The sequence below is a fragment of the Crotalus tigris genome, unplaced genomic scaffold (genome assembly GCF_016545835.1).
Source record: "Crotalus tigris isolate CLP2741 ecotype Arizona unplaced genomic scaffold, ASM1654583v1 scf7180000023637.1517150, whole genome shotgun sequence".
Taxonomy (NCBI): domain Eukaryota; kingdom Metazoa; phylum Chordata; class Lepidosauria; order Squamata; family Viperidae; genus Crotalus; species Crotalus tigris.
This window is the reverse complement of record NW_024100094.1, coordinates 183,627-199,026: the sequence shown is the minus strand read 5'-3', so window position 1 is coordinate 199,026 and position 15,400 is coordinate 183,627. Positions and strand designations below refer to the sequence as shown.

The following is a 15,400-nucleotide window of genomic DNA, read 5'->3' as shown; positions in this document are numbered from 1 at the left end:
GAATCATGGTTCAGGTGTTTGGCAGCCAGCTCTCAGTTATGACATTGCAGTGTCCTGCTGCCATGTGATCCCATCTGCAGCCTTCATTGCTTACTTCTAACAAGCAAAGTCGATGGGGAAGCCAGCAGGAGGCTGTAAATGGCCATCATGGGATGTTGTGACTGTGGAATTTATCTGTTGACAGCAACTGGGACTGCCAGAGCTACTGTCATAAACTGGCATGGTCATATGACACACTGTGCCTTAATGACCACATTGCTTAGCAAAGGACTACCCAGTTCCAATTACCATTGGTAAGTGAGGATCATCTGTTTAAAAAAATGTCCAGGGAGGGGCAGTATACAGTTGCTTGTGGAACAGTTCCAGGTTCAGCCTTTTGTATTTTCAACCCTTAACTGGGGTGATTTCTTCCTAACCTGGTACACTCTGTTAGTTCATAGATTCATAGAATCACAAGGCTGAACCAGGGATCTTCAGAGGTCTGGTAGTCCAGGGGTCCCCAACCTCTGGTCCATGTACTGGGCCACGGCATGCCAGCAACCGGTCCGCACAAACAAGCAAAGCCCCATCCATAGGATGCAGGCAGTACAAAAAACTATGTACTCTCCAGTCCATGGAAAAACCTTTCTCCACGGAACTGGTCCCTGGTGCCCAAAAGATTGGGGACCTAGTCAAACCCTCTGCCTAAGGTAGGAATCCTCACACGATCTTGGACGAATTGTTGTCCAGTTTTTTTTCTTAAAAACCTCCAGGAACGGAGCACCCACAACTCCAGAAGGTAAGAACCCTTTTATGAGGCTGATGGGCGGTTAAGAAGTTTGAAAAAATAAAACAAAATAAAGCTGTTCCACTGCTTAATGGTTTTCACTGTCAAGAAATTCCTTCTTATTTTCAGGTTGGGTCTCCCTCTGACAAACGTCCACTCTTGCTTCTTGTCTTATCCTTCGGAATTTGTTGCAGAATTTGTTTCCCAGTGGATGTCAGGGTAGTAAAAGTTCTCCATTACTACTGTGGTAGAGTTATTCCAGTAATTGTCCCGTGTAATTCTGAATTAGATAGATAAATAGGCTGAGCCAGTATAAGGTTGCTTATATCTCTTCCTTTCCTTTCCTGTGGCACTGAAGGAATCTTCTTTGACCAGTGAGTGGACTGAAGTGCCCAAATCTCTGAGCTTACAGATGCCTAAGCAGGAGCAGCCACATCTGCATCCACAGCCACCATCATCAGTGACGCTGAGGAAGGAAACCATACCCTCTGCCTCCCACGAACCTACAAAGGAGTGTTCCATCTTGCCACCATATATCCAGCCAGAGCAAGATATACACTACCACCCCATTAAATCCACCTGGGTTATAGGAACGGTGGGTAAAAGCTGGTACCTTTTAAGTCACGTATGACTGTTCCTCCCCTAAACTCTTTCTCCTGTTTTGCCAACTGAAATGTCAAATATTGGGCCTGCATGCTTAGGGCGGGAGGAGTTGCTATGTTTGTTAGACTTTGTTTGTACTGCCCAAAAAACAGAGTAACAATGAAATAAAAACAGAATGTTACTTTATAGCAGACATGTCAAACTCGCGACGTCACGTGATGTCGCGCAACATATCGGAGCTTTTTTGCCCTTGCCGGCAGTGGGGTGGGCGCGGCTCCAGTATGATGAAACCGGCCCGTGAGCTGGCAGTTTGACACCCCTGCTGTATAGATATGTGCTGAAAAAAATAAAAGTAATAGAGGTTAAACAAAATTCATTATATCACTGAAATAGACTTAAATAAAAAATCACTGGTTTGGTAAAGTGTTTGTGTGTGTGTGTGTGTGAGAGAGAGAGGGGGGGGGAGGACATTGGAAAAGGGGTTACAACATCCTGAAAGTTTAATGCTTTGTAGATTTTAGAAGCTTCCTGAAATTTTGTTGTTTGACTTAAACAACAAAGGCATTTCTGGATGGACTAGTCAGTAGCTTTTCATCTTTTAACAGTGTATATTTTGGCTAAGACAGGGATTTGGACCTGGCATTTTTGTTCATATAGTTTACATAAGCTGCTTTTGCTTAGCTTGTTTGGTTTTGATTTTTCTTGAAAATACTGCATTGCAAAATGCTTTCTACCTTAATATTTACTGATTTTCTTCCTTTAAAAATTGAGGATGGACATATAGAAGCCACACATTTAGTCCCATCCTAAATTTGTTGGCTGTGCCAATACTGTTTTCAAATTGCAAACAAACTTGCATTTTTCAAGCATCTTCCTTTTTTTTTTTTTGTAATATACAGAAAGAAAAAGTGTACATTCGGCACACATGTATTTCTTTGAAACTGCAAGTGAATGTTGACATTCACTCCCACTCAGTAGCCTATTTGAAGTATGTTTTACCTTTTTTTTATTCTTCTGTGCATCGCCTCAAGTTTTCAAAAGTCAAGCAGAGAGTGATCTCACACAGAGGGGTTTGTTTCCTGAGCAAGGTTCCCCCCTCCAGTAACAAATTATTGAATGAACATGTTGACATGGCATGATTAGACTTGAGAAAGAGCAGCAATGACATACTGCTTGTGGCACTTATGTCTCTTTTTTAAAAACTGCACCTTGTATGTAGCTTGAAACTTTAGGTTTAAAATCTGCATTTATAGGCTCTAATATTTTGGTATAATGTATCTCATAGGATCCAGATACCCAATTGCCTGCAGTCAATCTCCTTATTGCCACCTCTCCCCAAATCAGGCAAGAATATGCAGAACCAGGTGGGAATTGTCAGGCATCCAATGACTCTCTGGTAAGTTCTAGTTTAAGGTGTCTTTCCTTGCCAAATCACCTTAGTGTTCTGGTTGCTTGCTGAAATTTTTATTCGTTTACTTAGCATATGGCATACAATATCAGGGAAATCTACACATGCTAGACACAGTGCGGTCCTGACAGCCTAGATTGCTAATTCATTCTGTTTGGTGCTTGCTGGCTATCCTTGGGGTACTATGGGGAGGGGGGTGGAGAACTTGCTTTATACCAATTAAGTAGCAGTGCTCAGGTTGCTGGCTCTTTCAGGCTCCTCCACCGGTCTTGCCTTGCCTCGTCTTGTGTCGTGATGCCTCGCTTCTGGCCAGGTCCAGTGCCAGCTTCTGCTCTCTGCACACATGAATGCAGTGAGGTTTTTTCCCCCACCTATTTGTCTACTTGCAATATTGCATGCTGTCGAACTGCTGGATGGGCAGAAGCTAGGGATCAAGCGATGGGAGCTCCCTCCATCTCACAGAGCCAGGCTCGAACCACCAAAGTGCAATACCATTTCTGGCCAGCGGTTCTAGCATCATTAAGTCTTAAGGCAGTGTTTCTCAACCTTGACAATTTTAAGGCATGTGGACTTCAACTCCCAGAATTCCACAGCCAGCAATGCCTTAAAATTGTCAAGGTTGAGAAACACTGTCTTAAGGGAATGCGGTGGCTTGGTGAAATGATTTTCAGTTTCTTCTGCTCCCTACTAGAATGAATATGGAAATGGAGGACAAAAGGAAAGGATGTCACCCACTTAATTGAAACAGACTTTGTAGAAACTTAGCAAGCCTTCCCATTCAGAACTGAACAAATTTGAATTACAGTTGAGTGCTTGCCAAGTTTTGACCTGGGGAAAAATTTTAATTTCTCAATCCTTTGCTTTTGTATTATTCCACCCATGTTTGGCTGGTTTCAAAAAACACTTGGACCAATTCTTAGAGGTCAGTGACTCTTAGACTTGATGACAGTGTGACTGCCTTTGAAGGACAATCTCCTGGGAGACAAGTGGGTGTTTTTTTTTTTTTTTTTTTTTTTGGTGCAGTTGGTTGGTCACTGTGAGAACAGACTACTCGACTAGATGGATAAAGGATCCAATTCAGCAAGGAATTATTTATATTATGTTCTTATGGCTTTAGTTTCATGGATTCCCAATCATACAAGAAATATTTCCAGGCCTGTGCTTTTAAGAGGTGTTTCAATGAGGTCTCTTGTAGGTTGCCTTGTAATCCCATCTATTTTTATTTGTCTGTATAATCTGTGCTTCAGCTTCCTTTGAAATATCACTTGTAGGTGTCTCTGTATGTACAGTTCCCTTCTGATGTCAGATTTGTTGTCTGAGGGTTTGGGCGCTGAGAAATCTGAGAAAGACCTATTTGTTGACTTTTCCAAATTAAACCTTGAGCCTATTTTTATTGCTGCAGATATCAGCAGGATTCCCCCAATTTAAGAAACTGTCAGGAACATCAAGCACAGAAGTGGTAATTCTTGATGATTCAGAAGACAATGAAGTGGGACCATTGCAGCAAATCCAGCCTCCAGTGGTAAGAAATGGGATAATTTTGGGCACTGTGATAATAACTCTTTAGAGGTTATTATTTATTATTATTTTTATTGATTGTTGATCCTGGGCAACTTTGTTCCTGATAGTGGGGATGAGAATCACAATACATATGGCCAGCAGAAGGTGATGGTTACACAGCAACAGATACTGAGATCTGTGAGGTGAAGGAGAAATTTTCGACTAGGTTTTTTTCAACAATAAGAGATTTGGGAGAGAGATGGATTGTGGGATAATAGCATGGAAACCTTGCTTTGAAAAATTTATTATGGTCCTTGACCAACCCTAAAAATAAATACCTGATAAGAGAAAAGATACATATTATTGTCCCAGCTTGCCAGCCATCTTTGTTAAACAATGATGCTATTCATTCAATCATATCCAATTCTCAGATATTCTATGAACCAGCTGTCTCCAGTTTTCCATTTTTGTACAGCTTCTTTCAGTTGTTTTATGCTCTGGCTGGTGTCGGCTTTGATTATGCCTAGCAACTGTGTTTTTTGGCAATCCTATTTCCTTTTATCACTGACCATTCCGAGCAAAACTGCCTTTTCCAATCAGTTTGATTGCATGACATGGCTGAAATAAGTAAGGTGGGATTTGGTGATTTTGCCTTCCAGCAATATGCCTGGTTTTATATTCTCCACAGTACTTGATTGATTGTCACTTTGGCTGTCCAAGGAATGTGAGGAGCCTTCTCCAGCAGCACAGTTCAAACAAGTTAATCTTCCTCCTGTCTAGTTTTTTTTTTTTTTTATAATCCAACTTTCACAATTGTAGGTAGCTGTGGGAAACCAGATAGCACAGACTAATCTGTATTTAGTTACTAGGCGATTCATGCTCATTGCTGTGTGACCCAGTGCAATTTAACTTTTTATTTCTGGACTGCTCTCTCTGCTTTGATCAATCTGTGATCCTGGAGAAGTGTACTTGCGGACTTTCAATCTTTTCATTGTCAGATATTATTTTGAAAATGTTCGTTCCTCACAGTGGTCAGGAAGAGGCAAAATTCCTTGCTCTCTTCTTTAATCCTTTGGATCTTCTTTCAAACCCTCTTTGGTTTCTGAAAGGAGAGTTGTGTTGTCAGCATATCAAAGATTGTTGATATTCCTTCCTCCAATCTTTACCCCAATTTTTGATTCTTCAAATTCCAGCTTCCTTATAATCCCTTCAGCATACAGGTTGAATAAGAAAATTGAAGGAATGCAACCTTGCTGCACTCTTTTCTCTGTCTTGAACCAATCAGTGTCTCTCTATGGTGTTTACACAATAGTTTCCTGATCTGTGTAGAAGAGGCTGCATCAATTTGACCAGATGTGCTGGCACCCCCAGGTCTTCTAGGACAGCGGCCCCCAATCCATCCAGGAACCGGTTCTATGGAGAGAGGTTTTTCTGTGGACCGGAGGAGGCATAGTCTTGTGATGCTGCCTGCATCCCGCAGATGGGGCTTCGCTTGTTTGCGTAGGCCAGTTTCTGGCATGCCACAGACCGGTGCCAGTCCATAGACAGGGGGTCTATCCTAGGACTTTCCAAAGCACATCATTATTGACATAATGGAAGGCTTTCTTGTAGTAAATAAAGCAGATATAGACGTTCTTTTGATATTGTTGAGATTTTTCCATGATCCAGAATAATTTGTAATATAGTCACTAGTGCCATGATCCCTTCTGAAACCAGCTTGAATATCTAATAATTTATTTTTTGATGGATGGCACCAGACGCTATTGTATGATCTTGTTGGGTGAATTTCCCTGGGTCCCTTTTTCTTCCGAGCTGGAAAAAAGTACCAGCGATCAAGATGCAAGATGAACTGCTGGCAAAGCAGTCTCTCTTTTTATTCCAAAAACAATAACAAAGTTTGTTTTTTGGGGTAGCTGGCTATTAACTGGTACTTTAGTGAGATATTTGTGGGATTTGAGGCCCTTTGTGTTATGTTTGTGAAGGAAATGTGAGTGTGAAGTATGATTTTATGACCATAGACAGGGAGAGAGACTGATTACAGAAAGCGAACCAGATTAAAAAGCATGAGAATTTCACACCTATCGCCAAATCTCTTACATCCAAGGAGGACAGGGACAAGAACCATCTTGCTTGTTATCTTGCTTGTTCTTCCTTATCAGTAGAGATTTTCCTCTGGAGCATATGGTTCTCTTCACTGTCCTTCTTGGATGTAAGACGTTTGAGGATAGGTGTGAAATTCTCATGCCTTTTGATCTGGTTCTCTTTCTGTGATCAGTCTCTGTCTGTCTATGGTCTCAGTTGCTTTGAGTGATCCCACAGCTTTGAGTTTATTGCCATTCCGTGGCTTTTTGAGGTCACATTGTATCTCTGCCTTAGTTGAGCAATGAAACAATGTACCTTGTTAATGGAGACAAGGTCTGTCCAGCAATAAATGTTACTGGTGGTCAGCAATGAGCAGTGTAAATGAAAACGGAGGTACAGAGATATTTTCCATGGGATTTCTTCTCACTTAGGGAATTTTCTGGTGTGGTTTAAATTGGGGGGGGGTGTGTGTTTCAAAATAAACTGTACAATCTTAAGGAGAAACGTGCTAGCACATGGGATGAGGAACAGTTGTACAATTAATTGGAGCGATCCCTGGAGTTGCTCTTTTTTTGTTAGTATAATAAACACTGCTCATTTCCAATCCTGTGGCTATTTGTATTTGTTTCCCAAATTTTCCAGTACAAGGCTATGGTGGTTATGGGTGATACAGGCCTAAGAAATTCTGCAGCGATGGTTTCAACCCCTTAAGCCTTGTAATTTTTGGAGGGCAGTTGGCTCATTGCCTACACAACGTCTTCCTGATGGATGGATGGTGCTGTTTCTACTTTCCTTTCCTCATCATCCTGAGGAAGTCGGGCCTCTTTGTTGCTGGTATACAGCTCTTCTGTTTATTCTCACCCTCTGTTCTTCACACCTTATCGGTCAGACAGTTCTTTGTTTTTGACTATGCTTTTATGAGCAATAAATGTTATTCAAATCCTTTGGTGGAAATACTTCGCAGGGGTAGCCTTTCAAGCAGTCATCTTACACTTGCTTGTAAGTGTTAGCTTTATTGTCTTTCCTTGCTGCTTGTGGGAAATCTGCTTTCCGTCTCCTTGCTTCCTCCCATTTGCCTGCTGCTTTGGTTGCTTTTCTGTGCTTGGCTGTCCTGATGGTTTTATTTGAGTTTTCTCCAGCTTCTTGTATGTATGTGCTCAGGTAACATCTATGAAATGCAAATTTCTGTAAGAGAGCAATAGAGCTGAAGCTCTTTGTCTCTGGCTATGACTTTTTGAAGATACCATGTACCATATATCATCTCTCTAAAATTCAGACTCCCACATTTGATATCTAAAAGCCAATTTAGTGCTATCTAGAACAGGGGTCCCCAACCCCTGGGCCGTGGACCAGTACCGGGCTGTGGCATGCCAGCAGCTGGTCCGCACAAACAAGGAAAACCCCATCCACAGGACGCAGGCAGCACACAAAGCCACGCCCCCTTCAGTCCGCGGAAAAACCTCTCCACATAACCGGTCCCTGGTATCCAAAAGGTTGGGATCTCTGATCTAGAACATAGAGAGTATTTCCTTTTCCTGAACCCCATATTAAAAAATTTTGAAAGGCAAATAGCACTGATTTCAACTTTTAACAGTAGTAGTGGTATTGCTTTGTAACTAAGTATGATTAAGTATTAGCAAAATTCTCTTCTTTCCTGTTGAGCTTGACAAACACACCACTAGAATCAGATCACTGTGTTCAAAATGTTCATGGGAAAACTGATTCAGTGAATATGCAGTTATATTTCTAGAACACTGTCCTCTATTAACTCTTTTGAGTGTAACCAGAATTATAATCTGGTTACATTTGAATGAGTGAATAATGTTTTCTTGTCTAGGTTTTTTGTTTGGTTCCTGCTTAGGCACAGACTGAATCTGTTATTGAGCTCAGTGGTGGCGAACCTATGGCACGCATGCCAGAGGTGGCACTCTGAGCCCTCTCTGTGGGCACGCGCGCCATGCCCCGGAGATGGCAACTGTCCCTCTTCAACCAGCCGCCTGCTAACTCACTGAAGTCCCACATGGCCAGATGCATCCCAGCACCCATGCGCTCGCTGGCCTCTGTGTGCAGGGGCTGATGGTGTCAGTCAGCAGCCGCCCCAGCCCGTCTCATCTTGCCCTGTGACAACGTCACCCCCGCCTGCCTCACCTCACCCCGCAGGACGAGCCTCCTGCCCACTGCCCCACCTGCCAGAGACCCCCTGTATCTCCCCCAACCCTGCCCAGCCCCCATAGATGCCCCTCCCCACGAGCAACATTGAGGTGATCACGGCCACCTTGGCCACATCACCCAATCTGCCATGACCACCACAGCCACGCCCACCCATTGGGCCACGCCCACCTGGCACCCGGTGATAAATAAGTGGGTTTTGGTTTGCAGTTTGGGCACTCGATCTCTAAAAGGTTCACCATCACTGATCTAGCTCATCTCAAGGCTGGCTAGTATCAGCCCAAAGGCTCTACTTTTATAGAGGAAGTCTTGGGTATTTCTGTCAAACAATGCAGTGGATATCTTTTAATTCACCCATATATTTTTCTAACTACCATGGATTGATCAAACATAGCAATTAGTGTCTCAGTGTGAAGAAATACTTATAGCGATAAAATACCTAAAACCTTTTGGGGAAGCATTTTCCTCACACAAATCACAGATAGAGGTTCTCTCAAGATAACATCATCTGTTCTCTCATTTTTGGGGGCTAGTTCTTCTTTAAATACAAAAGTCATTTGTGATTGAAAATAATTCCCTGTTTTCTACACATCTGTCCAAGCTAGAGAAGGATTTAAATTACAGGTAGTTCTTGAATACAGAAAGCAGAATAATAGAGTTGGACAGGACCTTGGAGGTCTTCTAGTTCACTTGATTCACAACTCTTTGTTTAATGACAGCTCGAAGTTATTGATAATCTTGGGAAAAGTGACTTATGAACTGTCCTTGAAATCATAACTGTTGTACCACGCCACGCCCCCCATAATCATGTGATTGCAATCCAGACACTTTGCAACTGGCTTTTATTTGCGGTGGTTGCTGCATCTTGTGGGTCCTATGAACACAATTTGTGACCTCCCCAGCTGACTTTTGGCAGCAGTCAATTGGAGAAGCCAGGTTCACTTTATGACCACACCAACTTACCGATGGAAATTTTGGTCCCACTTGTGGTTTGTAAATCGAAGATTACCTGTACCTGCTGTTTCCTTTAGTAAAAAAAAAAAAAGCCCATCAATTTTTATTTGATGATGAATTTGTCACAGGCAAGTTCTCAAAATATTAGCTTCTTCTGTGAGCTCTTGTACTCCTCAGTCAAATCGACTGAATCTTGTCTGCATTAGTTTTGCCATTTGAAGTTCACCATTTGAGTGAACTTCGCCATTATGCAACCTTCACTACTGGCTTCCAATAAGCAGAATAAATAGGGAAACGATCTGGAGGTCTCAAAACTTTGATTGTGTGATGCTGCGATCATCCAGAATTTATCTAATGATGATACCTGGAATTGCCACAACTCATTCTCAGTTGAGCCAGTCACGGGATATCACGCTTTATGACTGTGCCACTTAGTAATAGAGTCGCTGGTCCCAGTTATTGTTGTTAACCAAGGGACTGCCTGTACTTGATTACAGATGGCAGTTTTGGGGCAGCTTTCAAACAAGGGGTCTTCTATGGCGAATTGTAGTAATCTAACCTGGAGGTTACCCATGCTTTGACTCGCTTTGTCAAGATAGAATTGTCTCTGACCTTCATTTGTTGCCGAGAGACATTTCCTGCCATGTGAATGTCCAGAAGCCCAACGGAGACTGGATGAATCCTCAGAATGCCAAACTGGTTCTTTACTGCAAATGTCATTACATTCAGAATATGTAAAATGTGATTTTTCTGGACAGATTCTTAAATTAGGTCACCCCAGACCTAAGATTACTTGTGGTTTACACATATCTGAGACTGAACTGCTACATTAGTTGAAACCTTGAGTCATTGTCTTAATGACAAGGAATAGCTTTGAAATAGAGGCTCCTGTGTCCTATTTAAGCCAAACTGGAGAAAATGGCAGCTTATCTAAAGTTATTTGATTATCACTGGCCTTGACTTATAACAGTCCACTAGTGACTGTCCGAAGTTACAGCAGCACTGAATAAGGTGACTTATGACCATTTTTCACACTTAACAACCATCACAGCATCCCTGTGGTCATGTGATCAAAATTCAAATGTTTGGCAGCTGACTCATATTTATGTGGTTGCAGTGTCCTGGGTTCATGTTAATCACCTTTTGTAACCTTCTGACAAGGAAAGTCAATGGGGAAGCCAGATTCACTTAACAACTATGACAGAAAGGTTGTAAAATGGGGCAAAACTCACTTAAATGCCTCATTTAGCAACCGAAATTTGGGCTCAATTGTGGTTGTAAGTCGAGGACTACCTGTACCAAAAGGATACTTAAACTGGACTTTTTTGCTCTTTCTCTCTCTAGATTATGGAGGTCTACAGCCTGGGCGGTGTGCAGCCCCTCTCTCAGTTGGACAGCGTCTTGCGAGAGTTTTTAGCTGAGCTGAATGAGATCCCTCTCCCTGCTCATTGGGAAGTGTTGCCTCCACTTGGCAGCCCAGACCTGCGTCTCGTCCAGCACTCGAAACATTCCACCATGTCTGCCGCAGTCATTCACATCCGCCCAGGCCTTTTTTTCCATGTGGTAGTGCAAGGTCTGCTGGTGCCTCAGGAACATGAACTTTATGCCAGCCACCCTGCCCGCCTGACCACGGTGGATGAGGTGGTGGAACTGATCTGCGATCTGGAGGCCTACCAACTTTGTTCGGGTTGGCCTGCAGGGTGGCCTGCTGGAGAACGGTCTGAGGCCTGTGATGTTCTTGTTCATTCAGGTTGCTGCCCACATTGCCGGCTCAACCCCTGGCCATCAGGAAGCAGCACTCACTGAGAACCAAGCTGGGCAAGGAATTTGGAGGCAGATTCAGCTCCCCCTGATCTATGAATGGGCAGTTAATCTAAGTTTAATTTTGACACTGGACCTGGCTTGGTTATTTGGGTTTTCTCCTGCATAAAACTGGAAGTGTCTTGGTGACGTTTCGACAAAGTCCCATTCGTCATCTTCAGGCTGGTGTTTTCGGCTTCGTGCTTCTAGGAGCATGAAGCCTAAAACACCAGCCTGAAGATGACGAATGGGACTTCGTCAAAATGTCGCCAAGACACTTCCAATTTTACGCGGGAGAAAACCCGAATAACCAAAGACTTACATACAAACACCTGCGAAAACATATATATATATCCCTTCTTGTATTGACCACCCCCCCCCCCGATAATCTGCTTCTGCACTTCTGGTGTTCAGAGAGGTTTCTTTTGGCGACTAAATTCCAGTCTTGCTTTAGTCATTTACTCATTTCCTGCTAGAAAGGTACCTGGTGGACAGTGTGTATCACAGCAGCCTGGGCTGACCACCAGTTTTGTGCACTTTTAAAGCTTTTTTATGTGTTTGGCAATGTAGTATTACAGGTTGATACGATAGGCATGTGGAGATGGGCTATGCATCCATTTGGGATCCTGTTTCCATTGTTTTTGCTTGCCTAGTCCCACTCTGTCGTATCTAGCGCACTCCTACAGTATGATCTTCACCAAACCCAGGAAAAATGGGATTTTACAGTAGAATCTCCTTCTTCAAACGAATCCCTACGGGCTAGACATTTCCCCTGATTTGTTTAGAATTTGAATTGTTGCCTCAAACATGTTTTCCTTTGCTTCGTGTTGTGGGGTTTGGATGGGGGAATTATGTTTGAGGATCTGCAAGAATTTTGCTCTGGGGAGCAGGAAAGGTCCTACAAATGGTGCCTGAGAGGAAGTTGGTGAGCTGCCATTCTATATGCTGAGAGATTCCAGCATGTTCTGTTCAGGGAAGTTCTACAGAAGCCATAGCTGTTTGTCACTTGCTAAATTGTGGTTTTGTTTCATGTCTTCCTTCAATGTAGTTGGCGGCAGCGGTCACAGCAACCTCTATCTTCTGCCCCTCCCCTATGCCTTTTTGCAGTCTGTCTGACTCTCATGATGTATGATATTTTTCTTTCAGAAGAAAAGAATGAAACTATCCTCAAAGAAATAACAAAATCAGAACTGGCTTCTATTTTTTTTAACATATTAAAAATTTGACAGAGCAAATGGTCTTTGGTTGTTCTTATTTCTGTTCAAAGTGAGAATCCTCAAACTGGTTTGCGAGAACATGGGAGAAGAGTAGCTAAGACTGCTATGTAAATTTCTCCTAAGTCTTGATAGCTTCATTTTTTTGTGACTGTTCAATATGTATGCAAGGGTGACCCACTGACCATCAACTCACAAATTCCCTACTGAATGCACATGGGCTCAGAATTGTAGTGAGAGTGTTTTTAGCTTACATAAAGTGGTGGCATCTCAAATGAAGCTGTGGGGTCTCACAAGATCATGTTTTCATGACTGGTTACAGTTCTTGGTCTTTTCTTATATAGAAGTTCTTCGTTTGTCTTGGGAGTTTATTTATTTGTCAAATTTATGTAGCTGGCCATTTCACAAAACAGGTGACTTGGGGGGCATATAACAATGGTTAGAACAGTTAATAAATACTTAAAATAATAGTTTTTGATTAAAAAAATTAAAAACTATAAAAGCAAAGATAAATTATGTAGTGGGCAAAAGGATGTTAATAATAAAGAGGCCACTTCACTGGTTCACTAGGACTTTGGGGTACCCAGGTCTGATGGCACAATCAGGTCTTGAGGGACCTTTGGAAGGTCAGCAGTGATCCACAAAGCGATGCCACAGCAGAAAGGCCCAGTGGCCTTACATCCGTCCAACATATGTAATTCCTTAGATGACAACCTGTTACATGCTGTCTATGCTGGATCTGGAGGGATGGGCAGATGTGATTGGGGAGAGGTAATCCTCCTCCAGAGAACCTGGCCTCATGCCATATAGGGGTTTAAAGATCCAACATCGGTAACTTGAATTGGACTCCAAAACAAATAGGTAACCCATGCAACTTAGAAGTGTAACATGTTCTATCAGAAACACACATAACTTTGTACTGCTGCATTTTGCAACAGTGAAGTTTCCGGATACTCTTCAAGGGCAGCCCCATGCAGAGCACATTACAATGGCCCAACCAGGAGGTGACCAGTGTGTGAGTGACTGTGAGTATGGGTCTCAATATAGGAAAAGGCACAACTGGCACCCAATATGAAGTTGTGCAGAGACCTTCCTAGCCACTACTGCCATCTGTTCATCAGGCAGAGGTTGTGAGACCAGGACTCTCAGATTGCTCACAGAGTTTGTTTGGGGCAATGCAATCCCACCCAACACCAAAGAGAATTTCCAGAACCAGAGAACTCCAAAGCCCAAAGCTTCTCAATCTTGCCAGGGTTCTCAATCTTGCCAGGGTTTAGGTGAAGCCTATTGCTCCCCATCCAGCATTGATCTGGAAGGATATAATGGTTGATGATGTTGAAAGCAACTGAGAGATCAAAAAAGGGAAGGATGAATACACAACATTCATGCCAGATATCATCCAACAGTGCAATCAATGCTCTTTTTGTGCCATCCCAGGTTTGATTCTATTCCCCCCCAATCTAATACAAGAATATATATTACATAGATTCTTTTTTCTTCTAGAAAACTCTATGGATTTTCTCAGGACTGTTCTCTCAACTGCACCTGACTTCTGGCTCTATTATGGTTTTGCACGCACCTTAGCTCTCAGATGACATCCAGTCTCTGCCTTCCCCAGAAACAGAACATTCTGTACACAAAGCCTTTTGTCTTCTGATGTTTTGTTCTGATAACATCCATTTATCTTCCATGGCAACCTCCAGGTTCTAGAAGTTTCCTAGTGTTCCCTCCCTTAACATTCTTAACCTCATCATTGTGATACGTTGCATTTCCAAGTTTCAGAGGTTAAAAATATGTATCCGTTTTCAGGTTTCACAAACCCAGATGTATGCTATGTTGATGCACATCACTACTGTTTAGAAGGCAGTGTTGTTTAAACCAGCTGCTGCATAGATTCTTTCTAATATGAATGTATATGTGAGTGGATTTTCCCTATTTTTCTCTTAAAAGGGAAATTAAATCCAAACTTGCAAAAATAATTTGAATAGTGAAAGATCAAGATTAATACCACTTTACAATGCCTTGGTAAGGCCACACTTGGAACACTGCATCCAATTTTGGTCACCGCAATGTAAAAAAGATGTTGAGACTCTAGAACAGTGGTTCTCAACCTTTTTAATGCCGCGACCCCCCAACCGGTCGTAAGTCGAGGACTACTCAACTGGTGCAGCACCGTTTGCAGAATGGGACTTTTGGCAGGCTCAGCAGGGCAGAGATAGCCTGGACAATTCCTATTGGCTTTTGAAAGCCAATAGAATTAGACTCTATCCAACTACTACTACTACTACTACTACTACTACTACTACTACTACTACTACTATTATATTGCCAGAAGTATCTAACAGTCTTAGATTAATGCACATTTTTGTTTGATAATGGTGATACTAAATAGTATTGGCCTTTTACTCTACCAAAAAAAAAATACAAAGTATCCAACATATTTTAGAAATCTGTCTGAACCGAAGTGGAACTGTTGTAATTACTGGGGACACCCAGTATAAGATTGGAGACGTTCAAATGCTGCCATCTAGAGGATCCAGAATATTATGGACAAGTTCCTCTGATAACAATACCAGGGAAAATTGAGGGAGAGATCTTAAAATGAATTGAAATAATTAAAAATATTAAGTGAGACACATTCACGCTTATTTTATGCAAAACATTTACACAGGTATGGGATGAAGGGTTATGATCGTGGAAATTGCATGGGAGGATAATTTAAGCATTGATTCCAATGTTTCCAAGCTGCTGGAAGGAATCACTTTTTATTCTGCATGATTTAAAGCTCATCTAGAATACTTTGGCTGGTTCTGCATGCTCATTTGAAGTAAGGTGGAACAGAAGGAAACTTTATAGAAACATTTGTGAAATGATGAAGGAAATGGGTTATTTTAATAAAGATCA

At 42.2% G+C, this 15,400-nt stretch overlaps 1 protein-coding gene across 16 annotated transcripts in view; it reads left to right on the top strand.

Annotated features, from left to right (window-relative positions):
* Window positions 1-11,489, top strand: part of MBD1 (methyl-CpG binding domain protein 1) — a 74,570-nt gene extending 63,081 nt beyond the window's left edge. For 9 of the 16 annotated variants that reach the window (XM_039320433.1, XM_039320430.1, XM_039320428.1 and 6 more), the window contains 4 exons: window positions 1,125-1,361; window positions 2,655-2,765; window positions 4,180-4,299; window positions 10,827-11,488. In XM_039320433.1, the coding sequence (XP_039176367.1) occupies window positions 1,125-1,361; window positions 2,655-2,765; window positions 4,180-4,299; window positions 10,827-11,288 (930 nt within the window). In that variant the 3' untranslated portion in view covers window positions 11,289-11,488. Of the gene's footprint in view, window positions 1-1,124; window positions 1,362-2,654; window positions 2,766-4,179; window positions 4,300-10,826 lie in introns of all 16 variants that reach the window. The other 7 variants (XM_039320421.1, XM_039320422.1, XM_039320417.1 and 4 more) reach the window with 1 other exon arrangement.
* The last annotated feature ends 3,911 nt before the right edge of the window (window positions 11,490-15,400 follow it).